At 43.2% G+C, this 15,362-nt stretch overlaps 1 protein-coding gene across 2 annotated transcripts in view; it reads right to left on the reverse strand.

The window, feature by feature from the left end:
- The window catches only part of lcor (ligand dependent nuclear receptor corepressor), an 89,103-nt gene extending 74,613 nt beyond the window's left edge, over positions 1–14,490 (reverse strand). The window contains exon 1 of one of the 2 annotated variants that reach the window (XM_042317134.1): positions 14,341–14,490. In XM_042317134.1, the coding sequence (XP_042173068.1) occupies positions 14,341–14,437 (97 nt within the window). In that variant the 5' untranslated portion in view covers positions 14,438–14,490. The remainder of the gene's footprint in view (positions 1–14,340) is intronic. The other variant, XM_042317133.1, reaches the window with a different exon arrangement.
- Between the last annotated feature and the right edge of the window lie 872 nt (positions 14,491–15,362).

A 15,362-nucleotide genomic window follows, 5' to 3' on the forward strand; every position in this document is an offset into this window, starting at 1 on the left:
TTCTGCAGACCTATATCTATCCTAACCTGCCTTTCTAAAGTCTTCGAAACCAAGTTAACACACAGACCATTTCGAATCCCACCGTACCTTCTCCGAGCTGGTCATGGGTGCACCTCAGCCACACTCAAGGTCCTAAACGATATCATAATCGATAAGAGACAATACTGTGCAGCTGTATTCATAGACCTGGCCAAGGCTTTCGACTCTGTCAATCACCACATTCTTATTGGCAGACTCAACAGCCTTGGTTTCTCAAATGACTGCCTCACCTGGTTCACCAACTACTTCTCAGACAGAGTTAAGTGTGTTATATCGGAGGGCCTGTTGTCCGGACCTCTGGCAATCTCTACGGGGGTGCCACAGGGTTAAATTCTTGGGCCAACTCTTTTCTCTGAATACATCAGTGATGTCACTCTTGCTGCTGGTGATTCTCTGATCCACCTCTACGCAGACGACACCATTCTGTATACTTCTGGCCCTTCTTTGGACACTGTGTTAACAACCCTCCAGACGAGCTTCAATGCCATACAACTCTCCTTCCATGGCCTCCACCTGCTCTTAAATGCAAGTAAAACTAAATGCATGCTCTTCAACCGATCACTGTCTGCACCTGCCTGCCCATCCAGCATCACTACTCTGGACGGTCCTGACTTAGAATATGTGGACAACTACAAATACCTAGGTGTCTGGTTAGACTGTAAACTCTCCTTTCAGACTCATATTAAACATTTCCAATCCAAAATTAAATCTAGAATCGGCTTCCTATTTCGCAAACAAAGCATCCTTCACTCATGCTGCCAAACATACCCTTGTAAAACTGACCATCCTACCGATCCTTGACTTCGGCGATTTCATTTACAAAATAGCCTCCACACTCTGCTCAGCAAATTGGATGCAGTCTATCACAGTGCCATCCGTTTTGTCACCAAAGCCCCACATACTACCCACCAATGCAACCTGTATGCTCTCGTTGGCGGGCCCTCACTTCATACTCGTCGCCAAACCCACTGGCTCCAGGTCATCAATAAGTCTCTGTTAGGTAAAGCCCAGTCTTATCTCAGTTCACTGGTCACCATAGCAGCACCCACCCGCAGCACACGCTCCAGCAGGTATATTTCATTGGTCACCCCCAAAGCCAATTACTCCTTTGGCCACCTTTCCTTCCAGTTCTCAGCTGCCAATGACTGGAACGAACTGCAAAAATCACTGAAGCTGGAGTCATAGATCTCCCTCACTAACTTTAAGCACCAGCTGTCAGAGCAGCTCACAGATCACTGCACCTGTACATAGCCCATCTGTAAATAGCCCATCGAACTACCTCATCCCTATACCGTTATTTATTTAGCTCCTTTGCACCCCAGTATTTCTACTTGCACACTCATCTTCTCCACATATATCACTCCAGTGTTTAATTGCTATATTGTAATTATTTCACCACTATGGCCAATTTATTGCCTTACCTCCCTTATCCTACCTCATTTGCACACACAGTATGTAGACTTTTTTACATTTCTTCTATTGTGTTATTGGCTGTATGTTTGTTTATTCCATGTGTAACTCTGTGTTATTGTTTGTGTCGCACTGCTTTGCTTTATCTTGGCCAGGTCGCAGTTGTAAATGAGAACTTGTTCTCAACTGGCCTAAATGGTTAAATAAAGGTGAAATAAAGTAAATACAAATTGTATCCATAAACTGCCTCTTTATCTCCACCCCCTCTGTTTCAGTCCCCCTCTCTCTGTCTCCCTTTCACTCCCCCCTGCCTCTCGCCCTCTCTCTGGCTCTCCATCTTCTCTCACTGTACATTTGGAGTGAACAGCAGAACTCTCTCTGCCAGACTACATTACCCATCATGCTTCAGTGGGCAATAAGCCCTGGCTGGTGTTATGCCATGCCTAGTGGGCACAGCATCCTTAAACAAACACACTCACATTAACCCCCAATCTCTGATCGCTCATACACAACACCCTACTGGCCCGGTAGCAGGGGGGAGAGAGAGAGAGAGAGAGAGAACCAGCCCGGTAGCAGGGAGAGGGAGGTGGAAAGAGAGAGAGAACCGGCCCGGTAGCAGGGAGATGGAAAGAGAGAGAGAGAACCGGCCCAGTAGCAGGGAGAGGGAGAGAGGGAGGTAGAGAGAGAGGGAGAGAGAGAACCGGCTCAGTAGCAGGGAGAGGGAGAGAGGACGAGAGGGAGAGAGGGCGAGAGGGAGAGTGTGTTTCTGGCAGCGTGTTCAGCTTCCAACAAACTCTCCAATAAAGGCCAGATCCAGACCTGTGTTGGTGTTAATAAGTCCAAATAAATTAATAAATATCCAAATAATCAATATTAAAAACTTCCCTTGTCCAGCCAGAGTGAATACATGAAGAACATGTTTCTATCAGCTGACCGTGAAGAACATGTTTCTATCAGCTGACCATGAAGAACATGTTTCTATCAGCTGACCATGAAGAACATGTTTCTATCAGCTGACCGTGAAGAACATGTTTCTATCAGCTGACCGTGAAGAACATGTTTCTATCAGCTGACCATGAAGAACATCATCTGGTCCCTTCAGCTCTGAATAGATGTTGAACTCACATAGAATCACACTAATACACTTTACAAAGACCTAGTCGTGTCTTAGAAGGAAAATAAAAGTATTTGGGAGCTCTTTATGTTCAGACGGGGTTTATGGACTGAAACACGTCCTTGAGTATATCGCTTTGAAACGCATCAAAAGCAGTAAAACTCCTGAGTGCTCTCTGTCTTCACTCAGACATACGTTCACTTATCTTACAGCACACTTAAGGTGTAGTCATGGGCTAATTAACACACAGGAGCCTAGTCTTTGGCTTGGTCTTTGCTTGCTGAATGGCCAAGTCTTCATGACCTTGAGCACACGGCTATGAAAGCCATCAAAAGACCCATCAACACTGCCTATCTCTTGTCGAGCAGAGAAGAGATGGCGTCTTCACTCAAATCGCTCATTCAAATCAGCTTCATTGAACACGACAATGCCCATAGGCTGAAGATGAGCAGTGTCCTGTGTCCTGTAGCAGTCGTCCCACAGATAATAATGACCATATCAAACAAAGAAAGACAGCGGTCCTCTGTGTATTCTAATCCCATCATATAGACCTATTAGATCGGTGTAGTAAGGGAGATGAATCATACGCTCGCATGGACCAGGTGTTAGACACACACACGGTACACACTCACACAACCAGCCTTGGTCACTAGAAACTAGAGGACGACCGATTAGTCGGCATGGCCGATTAATTAGGGCCGATTTCAAGTTTTCATAACAAATCGGTAATCGGCATTTTTGGACACCGATTATGGCCGATTACATTGCATTCCACGAGGAAACTGTGTGGCAGGCTGACTACCTGTTACGCGAGTGCAGCAAGGAGCCAAGGTAAGTTGCTAGCTAGCATTAAACTTATCTTATAAAAAACAATCAATCTTAACATAATTACTAGTTAACTACACATGGTTGATGATATTACCAGGTTAACTAGCGTGTCCTGCGTTGCATATAATCAATGTGGTGCCTGTTAATTTATCATCGAATCCCTACTTCGCCAAACGGGGGATGATTTAACAAAAGCACAATCGTTGCATGAATGTACATAAACATCAATGCCTTTCTTAAAATCAATACACAGAAGTATATATTTTTAAACCTGCATATTTAGTTCAAATAAATTCATGTTAGCAGGCAATATTAACTAAGAGAATTGTGTCACTTCTCTTGGGTTTATTGCACGCAGAGTCAGGGTATATGCAACAGTTTGGGACGCCTGGCTCGTTACGAACTAATTTGCCAGAATTTTACATAATTATGACATAACATTGAAGGTTGTGCAATGTAACAGCAATATTTAGACTTATGGTTGCCACCCACCCATTCGGTAAAATACGGAACGGTTCCCTTATTTCACTGAAAGAATAAACGTTCTGTTTTCGAAATGATAGTTTCCAGATTTGACCATATAATGACCAAATGCTTGTATTTCTGTGTTTATTATATTATAATTAAGTCTATGATTTGATATTTGATAGAGCAGTCTGACTGAGCGGTGGTAGGCAGCAGCAGGCTCGTAAGCATTCATTCAAACTTTACTGCATTTGCCAGCAGCTGTTAGCAATGTTTGAACCACAGCGCTGTTTATGACTTCAAGCCTATCAACTCCTGAGATTAGGCTGGCAATACTAAAGTGCCTATTAGAACATCCAATAGTCAAAGGTATATGACATACAAATGGTATAGAGAGAAATAGTCATCGTGTCATAATTCCTATAATAACTACAACCTAAAACTTCTTAACTGGGAATATTGAAGAACTGGGAATATTGAACCACCAGCTTTCATATGTTCTGAGCAAGGAACCTAAACGTTAGCTTTTTTACTTTTCACTTATTGCACTTTTATTTTCTGTGGTTTTGCATTATTTAAACCAAATTGTGCATGTTTCATTATTTACTTTGAGACTAAATAGATTCTATTTATGTATTATATTAAGTGAAAATAAAAGTGTTCCAATCAGTTTGTTGTAATTGTCATTATTACAAGTATATACAGTGGGGAGAACAAGTATTTGATAACCTGCAAAATCGGCAGTGTTTCCTACTTACAAAGCATATAGAGGTCTGTCATTTTTATCATAGGTACACTTCAACTGTGAGAGACGGAATCTAAAACAAAAATCCAGAAAATCACATTCTATTTATTTTTAAGTAATTAATTAGCATTTTATTGCATGACATAAGAATTTGATACATGAGAAAAGCAGAACTTAATATTTGGTACAGAAACCTTTGTTTGCAATTACAGAGATCATACATTTCCTGTAGTTTTTGACCAGGTTTGCACACACACTGCAGCAGGGATTTTGGCCCACTCCTCCATACAGACCTTCTCCAGATCCTTCAGGTTTCAGGACTGTCGCTGGGAAATCCGGACTTTCAGCTCCCTCCAAATATTTTCCATTGGGTTCAGGTCTGGAGACTGGCTAGGCCACTCCAGGACCTTGAGATGCTTCTTACGGAGCCACTCCTTCGTTGCCCTGGCTGTGTGTTTCAGGTCCTTGTCATGCTGGAAGACCCAGCCACGACCCATCTTCAATGCTCTTACTGGGAGAAGGAGGTTGTTGGCCAAGATCTCGCGATACATGGCCCCACCCATCCTCCCCTCAATACGGTGCAGTCGTCCTGTCCCATTTGCAGAAAAGCATCCCCAAAGAATGAGGTTTCCACCTCCATGCTTCACGGTTGGGATGGTGTTCTTGGGGTTGTACTCATCCTTCTTCTTCCTCCAAACATGGCGAGTGGAGTTTAGATCAAAAAGCTCTATTTTTGTCTCATCAGACCACATGACCTTCTCCCATTCCTCCTCTGGATCATCCAGATGATCATTGGGAAACTTCAGACAGGCCTGGACATGCGCTGGCTTGAGCAGGGGGACCTTGCGTGCGCTGCAGGATTTTAATCCATGATGGCGTAGTGTATTACTAATGGTTTTCTTTGAGACTGTGGTCCCAGCTCTCTTTAGGTCATTGACCAGGTCCTGCAGTGTAGTTCTGGGCTGATCCCTCACCTTCCTCATGATCATTGAAGCCCCACGATGTGAGATCTTGCATGGAGCCCCAGACCGAGGGTGATTGACTGTCATCTTGAACTTCTTCCATTTTCTAATAATTGCGCCAACAGTTGTTGCCTTCTCACCAAGCTGCTTGCCTATTGTCCTGTAGCCCATCCCATTCTTGTGCAGGTCTACAATTTTATCCCTGATGTCCTTACACAGCCCACTGGTCTTGGCCATTGTGGTGAGGTTGGAGTCTGTTTGATTGAGTGTGTGTACAGGTGTCTTTTATACAGGTAACGAGTTCAAACAGGTGCAGTTAATTCAGGTAATGAGTGGAGAACAGGAGGGCTTCTTAAAGAAAAACTAACAGGTCTGTGAGAGCTGGAATTCTTACTGGTTGGTAGGTGATCAAATACTTATGTCATGCAATAAAATGCTAATTAATTACTTTAAAATCATACAATGTGATTTTCTGGATTTTTGTTTTAGATTCCGTCTCTCACAGTTGAAGTGTACCTATGATAAAAAAATTACAGACCTCTTCATGCTTTGTAAGTAGGAAAACCTGCAAAATCGGCAGTGTATCAAATACTTGTTCTGCCCACTGTATATATATAGTATATATATAAATAAAACGGCTGATTAATCGGTATCGGCTTATTTTGGTCCTCCAATAATCGGTATCGGTGTTGAAAAATCATAATCAGTCGACCTCTACTAGAAACAGCCGTTGATTTTGGACATTTGAAAAAGACGCGCACACACGCACACACACACACACACACTTTAAGATCTAGTCATGGTTTTGTATCTGGGGTTTAGATCCCCTACTGTGTGGTGCTGTAATGTGCTGTTTTGGTCTGAGAATCATACAGGGGTTTCTAAAATGAAAGGCGGGGAGCGGTAGGGGGAACAGCACGCTCCAATAAACTACAGATTTATGCATCCCTTGGTAGCACTTTTTGAGGTTTACAATATTGATCCAATACACAGCTAGACACACACACACATGCATTCCTTCAAATACACAAACGCAAAAGCATTCCTTCAAACTCACAGTCAAATATTAATTCCACAACTAAACACACACCAAACCAAAACCATCCCCTGTCTTCTACGCTGCTAGTCAAACACACCAAACCAAAACCATTCCCTGTCTTCTACGCTGCTAGTCAAACACACCAAACCAAAACCATTCCCTGTCTTCTACGCTGCTAGTCAAACACACCAAACCAAAACCATTCCCTCTCTTCTACGCTGCTAGTCAAACACACCAAACCAAAACCATTCCCTGTCTTCTACGCTGCTAGTCAAACACACCAAACCAAAACCATCCCTCTCTTCTACGCTGCTAGTCAAACACACCAAACCAAAACCATCCCCTGTCTTCTACGCTGCTAGTCAAACACACCAAACCAAAACCATCTCTCTGCTAGTCAAACACACCTCTCTCTAGTCAAACACACCAAATCAAAACGCTGCTAGTCAAACACACCAAACCAAAACCATCCCCTGTCTTCTACGCTGCTAGTCAAACACACCAAACCAAAACCAAAACCATCCCTCTCTTCTACGCGCTAGTCAAACACACCAAACCAAAACCATTCCCTCTCTTCTACGCTGCTAGTCAAACCAAAACCATTCTCTCTCTTCTACGCTGCTAGTCAAACACACCAAACCAAAACCATTCCCTGTCTTCTACGCTGCTAGTCAAACACACCAAACCAAAACCATTCCCTCTCTTCTACGCTGCTAGTCAAACACACCAAACCAAAAACTGCTAGTCAAACACACCAAACCAAAACCATTCCCTGTCTTCTACGCTGCTAGTCAAACACACCAAACCAAAACCATTACCCTAGTCTTCTACGTCTTCTACGCTGCTAGTCAAACACACCAAACCAAAACCATTCCCTCCCCTCTAGTCTCTGCTAGTCAAACACACCAAACCAAAACCATTCCCTCTCTTCTACGCTGCTAGTCAAACACACCAAACCAAAACCATTCCCTCTCTTCTACGCTGCTAGTCAAACACACCAAACCAAAACCATTCCCTGTCTTCTACGCTGCTAGTCAAACACACCAAACCAAAACCATTCCCTCTCTTCTACGCTGCTAGTCAAACACACCAAACCAAAACCATTCCCTCTTCTTAGTCAAACACACCAAACCAAAACCATTCCCTGTCTTCTACGCTGCTAGTCAAACACACCAAACCAAAACCATTCCCCTCTCTTCTACGCTGCTAGTCAAACACACCAAACCAAAACCATCCCTGTCTTCTACGCTGCTCTCAAACACACCAAACCAAAACCATTCCCTGTCTTCTACGCTGCTAGTCAAACACACCAAACCAAAACCATTCCCTGTCTTCTACGCTGCTAGTCAAACACACCAAACCAAAACCATTCCCTGTCTTCTACGCTGCTAGTCAAACACACCAAACCAAAACCATTCCTGTCTTCTACGCTGCTAGTCAAACACACCAAACCAAAACCTTCTTCTACGCTGCTAGTCAAACACACCAAACCAAAACCATTTCTTCTACGCTGCTAGTCAAACACACCAAACCAAAACCATTCTTCTACGCTGCTAGTCAAACACACCAAACCAAAACCATTCTCTTCTCATTCTACGCTGCTAGTCAAACACACCAAACCAAAACCATTCCCTGTCTTCTACGCTGCTAGTCAAAACAAACCAAAACTAGTCAAAACACCAAAAAACCATTCCTCTCTTCTACGCTGCTAGTCAAACACACCAAACCAAAACCATTCCCTCTCTTCTACGCTGCTAGTCAAACACACCAAACCAAAACCATTCTCTCTCTTCTACGCTGCTAGTCAAACACACCAAACCAAAACCATTCCCTCTCTTCTACGCTGCTAGTCAAACACACCAAACCAAAACCATTCCCTCTCTTCTACGCTGCTAGTCAAACACACCAAACCAAAACCATTCCCCTCTTCTACGCTGCTAGTCAAACACACCAAACCAAAACCATCCCCTCTTCTACGCTGCTAGTTTCCCTGTCTTCTACGCTGCTAGTCAAACACACCAAACCAAAACCATTCCCTCTCTTCTACGCTGCTAGTCAAACACACCAAACCAAAACCATTCCCTCTCTTCTACGCTGCTAGTCAAACACACCAAACCAAAACCATTCCCTGTCTTCTACGCTGCTAGTCAAACACACCAAACCAAAACCATTCCCTGTCTTCTACGCTGCTAGTCAAACACACCAAACCAAAACCATTCCCTGTCTTCTACGCTGCTAGTCAAACACACCAAACCAAAACCATTCCCTGTCTTCTACGCTGCTAGTCAAACACACCAAACCAAAACCAACGCTGCTAGTCAAACACACCAAACCAAAACCATTCCCTCTCTTCTACGCTGCTAGTCAAACACACCAAACCAAAACCATTCCCTCTCTTCTACGCTGCTAGTCAAACACACCAAACCAAAACCACGCTGCTAGTCAAACACACCAAACCAAAACCATCCTCTCTTCTACGCTGCTCTACGCTGCTAGTCAAACACACCAAACCAAAACCATTCCCTCTCTTCTACGCTGCTAGTCAAACACACCAAACCAAAACCATCTACGCTGCTAGTCAAACACACCAAACCAAAACCATTCCCTCTCTTCTACGCTGCTAGTCAAACACACCAAACCAAAACCATTCCCTCTCTTCTACGCTGCTAGTCAAACACACCAAACCAAAACCATTCCCTCTCTTCTACGCTGCTAGTCAAACACACCAAACCAAAACCATTCCCTCTCTTCTACGCTGCTAGTCAAACACACCAAACCAAAACCATCCCCTCTCTTCTACGCTGCTAGTCAAACACAAACCAAAACCAAAGTCAAACACACCAAACCAAAACCATTCCCTCTCTTCTACGCTGCTAGTCAAACACACCAAACCAAAACCATTCCCTCTCTTCTACGCTGCAAAGTCAAACACACTAGTCAAACCACCAAACCATTCCCTCTCTTCTACGCTGCTAGTCAAACACACCAAACCAAAACTCTTCTACGCTGCTAGTCAAACACACCAAACCAAAACCATTCCCTCTCTTCTACGCTGCTAGTCAAACACACCAAACCAAAACCATTCCCTCTCTTCTACGCTGCTAGTCAAACACACCAAACCAAAACCATTACGCTGCTAGTCAAACACACCAAACCAAAAAATGTCAAACACACCAAACCAAAACCATCCCCTCTTCTACGCTGCTAGTCAAACACACCAAACCAAAACCATTCCCTCTCTTCTACGCTGCTAGTCAAACACACCAAACCAAAACCATTCCCCTCTTCTACGCTGCTGTCAAAGTCAAAACCATTACGCTGCTAGTCAAACACACCAAACCAAAACCATTCCCTGCGGATGCATCAATCCTCACAGCGTCTCCATTCCCTGCTCTTCTACGCTGCTAGTTCAAAAATTCCCTCTCTTCACGCTTTCAAACACACCAAACCAAAACCAGTCTTCTACGCTGCTAGTTAAACCAAACGCTGCTAGTCAAACACACCAAACCAAAACCATGCTGCTAGTCAAACACACCAAACCAAAACCATTCCTCTCTTCTACGCCTAGTCAAACACACCAAACCAAAACCATTCTCTCTTTACGCTGCTAGTCAAACACACCAAACCAAAACCACTGTTTAATACGCTGCTAGTCAAACACACCAAACCAAAACCATCCCCTTCTTCTACGCTGCTAGTCAAACACACCAAACCAAAACCATCCCCTGTCTTCTACGCTGCTAGTCAAACACACCAAACCAAAACCATTCTCTCTTCTACGCTGCTAGTCAAACACACCAAACCAAAACCATTCTCTCTTCTACGCTGCTAGTCAAACACACCAAACCAAAACCATTCCCTGGCTGCTAGTCAAACACACCAAACCAAAACCATTCCCTGTCTTCTACGCTGCTAGTCAAACACACCAAACCAAAACCACCAAACCAAAACCATTCCCTGTCTTCTACGCTGCTAGACCAAAAGATTCTACGCTGCTAGTCAAACACAAACACAAACCAAAACCATTTGATCTGAAACCATTCTCTCTCTTCTACACTGCTAGACGCTGCTAGTCAAACACACCAAACCAAAACCATCCCCTCTTCTACGCTGCTAGTCAAACACACCAAACCAAAACCATTCCCTGTCTTCACGCTGCTAGTCAAACACACCAAACCAAAACCATCCTCTCTCTTCTACGCTGCTAGTCAAACACACCAAACCAAAACCATTCCCTGTCTTCTACGCTGCTAGTCAAACACACCAAACCAAAACCATTCCCTGTCTTCTACGCTGCTAGTCAAACACACCAAACCAAAACCATTCCCTGTCTTCTACGCTGCTAGTCAAACACACACAAACTACATTTTTGCTCAAATGTCACCTTTCACACAAAACAACAAATGACTGAACAACTTTGTGGGATTTGAATATGATTTCTAACTGTGTCAAAGTCAACATTATTTGTCACAAAAAAAGGAGTTGCGTGTGCGGATGCATCAATCCTCACAACGTCTCTGTGTGTGTGTTCAAATTCACTTTAACAGTACATTAAGAAAGCACAGACCAGCATGGGCCCATATCCTGATCTCTTTTAACCTGCCCAACCAGACTGTTTAATGGCTGGTTCTTATGTAAGGCTGTTATCTTGACCCACAGCACACAGAGAAAAGGGTTATATAAATGTAGGGTTAAGTTGAGTACAGTGTAGCTTAGATTTAGAGATTTAAAGGACTTTGATCTGAAACAGGGAGGAGAGGAAGACTGCCATTTTTAACCCAAAGTTCAAATACATTGATGACATCATATTTGTCAAACCCTTTAGTACTGCTTTACTGAGCTGAGTTAACGCACCTTTACAGCAGCACCTTAACAGCAGCACCTTAACAGCAGCACCTTAACAGCAGCACCTTAACAGCAGCACCTTAACAGCAGCACCTTAACAGCAGCACAGCATCTCCAAATACAACTTTGGAAAATATCTTCCTAAATAATGTCTAGAGTTTTTTTTTAAGTGAGTAAAATTGAGATTTAAAATGTAATTTGCTCTTGTTTTAGGTAGTGTGTGTGTGTGTGTGTGTGTGTACAGCACAGATGGGCGAAGAGGCTCAGTGTCTCTGCAGAAAGGACAGGGGATTACTAGTCAGTGCAGTCAAAGGGCAGGTTCTAGCTAGTAGCTACACATGGCACCTCAGACACACAACTGCACACACACACATTGTGCTTATCAATCTCAGCAGTCTGTGTGTGTGTGTGTGTGTGTGTGTGTGTGTGTGTGTGTGTGTCTATAGTCCTTTAAATCCCTACATCTAAACTCTGTACAGTCTGTTCTCAACTTAACCCTGAATGTATATAACCCTTCTGTGTGTATGTGTGTGTGTGTGTGTGTGTGTGTGTGTGTGTGTGTGTGTGTGTGTGTGTGTGTGTGTGTGTGTGTGTGTGTGTGTGCGCGCGAGCGCTCGGGTTAGTGGAGGCAGACTGCGGGGCGAAGGTACACCTGATAAATGACAACACATGTTTTTCAAAAACCCCCACGAGAGAATTAACTAGATGAGAAAGTAGGAGGCAAATCTCTGGGGAACCCATCTGTGATACTGAATGACCAGATATCTGGAAACTAGAGAGAGGGATAGAGGGAGAGAAACACTGAGGGATGGAAAGGGAAAGAGAGAGAGAGAGACAGAGATGGATTTTAAAGTGTTAGAGACAAAATGTATTCCTCTGACCAACTGTAGAAAAATACCCATTAACTATGAAGTCTTTAAGTCTCCACGTCTCTCCCTTTCTCAGCCAAGCGGTTATATAGACACTATTACACATGTGCCAAATCAATTACAGTGGGGCAGGAAAAATACACAGCAGCTGATGACATCAACCTTTGTGCTCTAGGATACAGAAGGCCTATGCTGTTCACTGACATCAATAAGCCCTAAGGCAAATATGCATACAGTTAGATTCACCATGGAAACGTGGTGGGAGGCTGATATTGAACATAATGCATGAAACCTACATTACATACGTGGGCTATGTGGGATAAAGATCACTACACCCAATCCAACCTCCTAAAAACAGTCCAATGAGTTTATTGACATGCAACAACACGATATAAAGCCTCAAGAGATACGCAGCCTGACATCCCTAAAGAACATGTCTGCTGTGATAGAAGCAGACGTGGTTAAATGTCCACAGTGAAATGTTCAACTATTATTTTGGAAAGGAGATAATAAAACACTTCGGACTACTCTGAAGTTGAAAATAAACGTTTGTTCTTGTTTCTCAAGTGAGCCCGGCAAGATGAAAATGTGTCTAGATGTGTCTTTCGATGGTACCTACTGGTTCAATTATTATTATTCAATTATTTGGGAAAACAGATCCTAAATTGAGATGAAACGGTGGTCAAGGCGCGGGTCAGTCCAGTTAGCCAGGCAGCAGGGGCCAGGAGCTGTAGGTAGGTCTGTAGGCTAACACACCTGATACAGTATACTGCCACGGGCAGGAGTGTTGCCGAGGGATAGATATATAGATATATGCTACTGATAAAAGGGAGATTACAAACTGGGGTTTGAAATAGAGGAAACCTGTAGTTTTAAAGATCAGAACGAAGTTGATCATAATCTCCCAATGACACCGGATCTACCGATTTAACTGGATTAAACAAAGCTAATGAAACGAGAGAATATTGGGGGAGGGGAAATAGGGAAATCCAAAATATCCATATTGTTATTAAAATACTGTCATTATGCTGTTGCCTATTAATGTTAGTCTATTGAAGAAACATTGGACCGATTATCAAAGATGAAAATAGAATGCATTGCATTGAGTGGGATAACGCAGCTTTCCAAAACAACGGAATGTCCACTGCATCGGTTTACATTACAACAACAAGCTATACCTAATGAGAAAAACATTTTCCCTAAACAATCGTCTGCTGTAAACTGCTACAAAACAAAATCTAAACTGCAGAGTTGTACAGCATCAGTTACATTGTAACGAATGATTTCAACAAGTACTACAACAACAAGAACGAACAGTCCATGTTTTCAACCGTGGCCAGCGAGATGAAACGCAGTGTCATTTTCTTTGTCATCCCCCACCTTCCCTAAAATACTAAAATTATTTTCTGTGACATTTCCCCAATGCAGCAATGCGCGTTCCCTGGTGCCGACGTCCAGGGCAACAAGGTAACGCGCAACACCAATCCCGGTTTCAATTCTGAAGGTGGAACGCGCACTGCCCTCCCCCAACAATAATATAGTAGGCCTACAATAAAATGAGCAGCGCGCACACAGGCACAGAAAACCCTTTCTCATTTGCCGAGCTACAATTCCATCTGGACACGTGACACGCCCTGCTTTACAATAAATAAACAGCAAAAAAAATGACAAAAATAGTTTCCTCACTTTCAAATCACTAATACCCGAGAAAAACACCTTTATCACATCCACATATAATAACAACATAACGTCCATATCGCTGAAACACATGGCAATAAGATCCAAAGCTTTAAAAAACTTTAACTATATATTTGGGCAGGTCCGGGGGAGGCGGTCGGTGTTGAGACGCGAGGCAACAAAAAAAATGACAGCTCGCTCCGCTCAGCACCCTGGCTTGCGGACCTCAGCAGCAGCGTCAGTTTTTCCCCAGGACACAACAGCCAAGCCATTTAAGTGTTTTCTCCCCAAACCACGCGCACCCTGGCTCTCCAGCCGAACCTCCATGCAAGGCGAAACGAGCTTACCTACACAGTGAATGAGTTTGTGTCGCCACGAGTCAAGTTCCTGCCGAAAGCCGCGCCTCTCGATCGTGCATTGCTGCCTTTTGCACAGACTCGCCATTTTCTACCGGGCCCTCCCGCGGACGCGCACATTCTGCTAGGTGCTTGTGCGCATACGTCACCAATACTTTTTGAGGGTTATGGGTGGAGTACAAAATGTAGGGGGGACTTATAGCTGCAGCATCCGCTCACGGTCCCACCCACCACCACCACCCACCCGATAGACCCCCCAACATCTCAGTTCTGTTGAGAGAATGAACGTCAGTGATGGAATTTAAACCCGCAACAAAGGCATATGGATCAATAAAGAAACGTATAGATTGAATTTACAGTGTGTAGGCTATGGTCTAAATGAGTCAAATCTGTGTCAAAGGGCATCAGTGCGTTATGAGTTTTAATAATGCGCAGTGGGTAGCCTATACATTGCCGTGGTATTTAGACAGATAATGTACAGCCAATGTTTTTCCATAGAACCGTCATAATGAAAGAAAGGTCAATGATTACCATACATTTAATACACGTAAACAGGAGATAATGATAATTCAGCATTAACACATACAAGGGATTTACAGGGAAGAGACCTTTGTATGACGGTATGAACAGAGATTATTATTCATATTTCTGGCTGTGTGTGTTGTTGTATGATAAGTATAATCAACTTTATACTGAATCGAAATTACACTGTTCATACCGATATTTGAGAGACTGCTTGGCTTGGTTCTATTCGGTTCTTTCAACCCTATTCTAATCTATTCATATTCTTTAACATTCTATTAAATTATATTTGATTCCAATCTATTATATTATTTGATTATATTATTTATAATTCTATATTACTGTAATAGTATTCGACCTCAGTCAAAGGGGGAAGAAAGGGGGGTTCTCAGTTCTAAACCCAGAAGGAGTTTATCAAAACCCGTTTGTTACAGCTTCTATACAAAGACGGGTCCATTTTCACATCCGTGTTTTTTTTCTTCATCAGGTTT

The sequence above is a fragment of the Oncorhynchus tshawytscha genome, unplaced genomic scaffold (assembly GCF_018296145.1).
Source record: "Oncorhynchus tshawytscha isolate Ot180627B unplaced genomic scaffold, Otsh_v2.0 Un_contig_3970_pilon_pilon, whole genome shotgun sequence".
Lineage (NCBI taxonomy): Eukaryota > Metazoa > Chordata > Actinopteri > Salmoniformes > Salmonidae > Oncorhynchus > Oncorhynchus tshawytscha.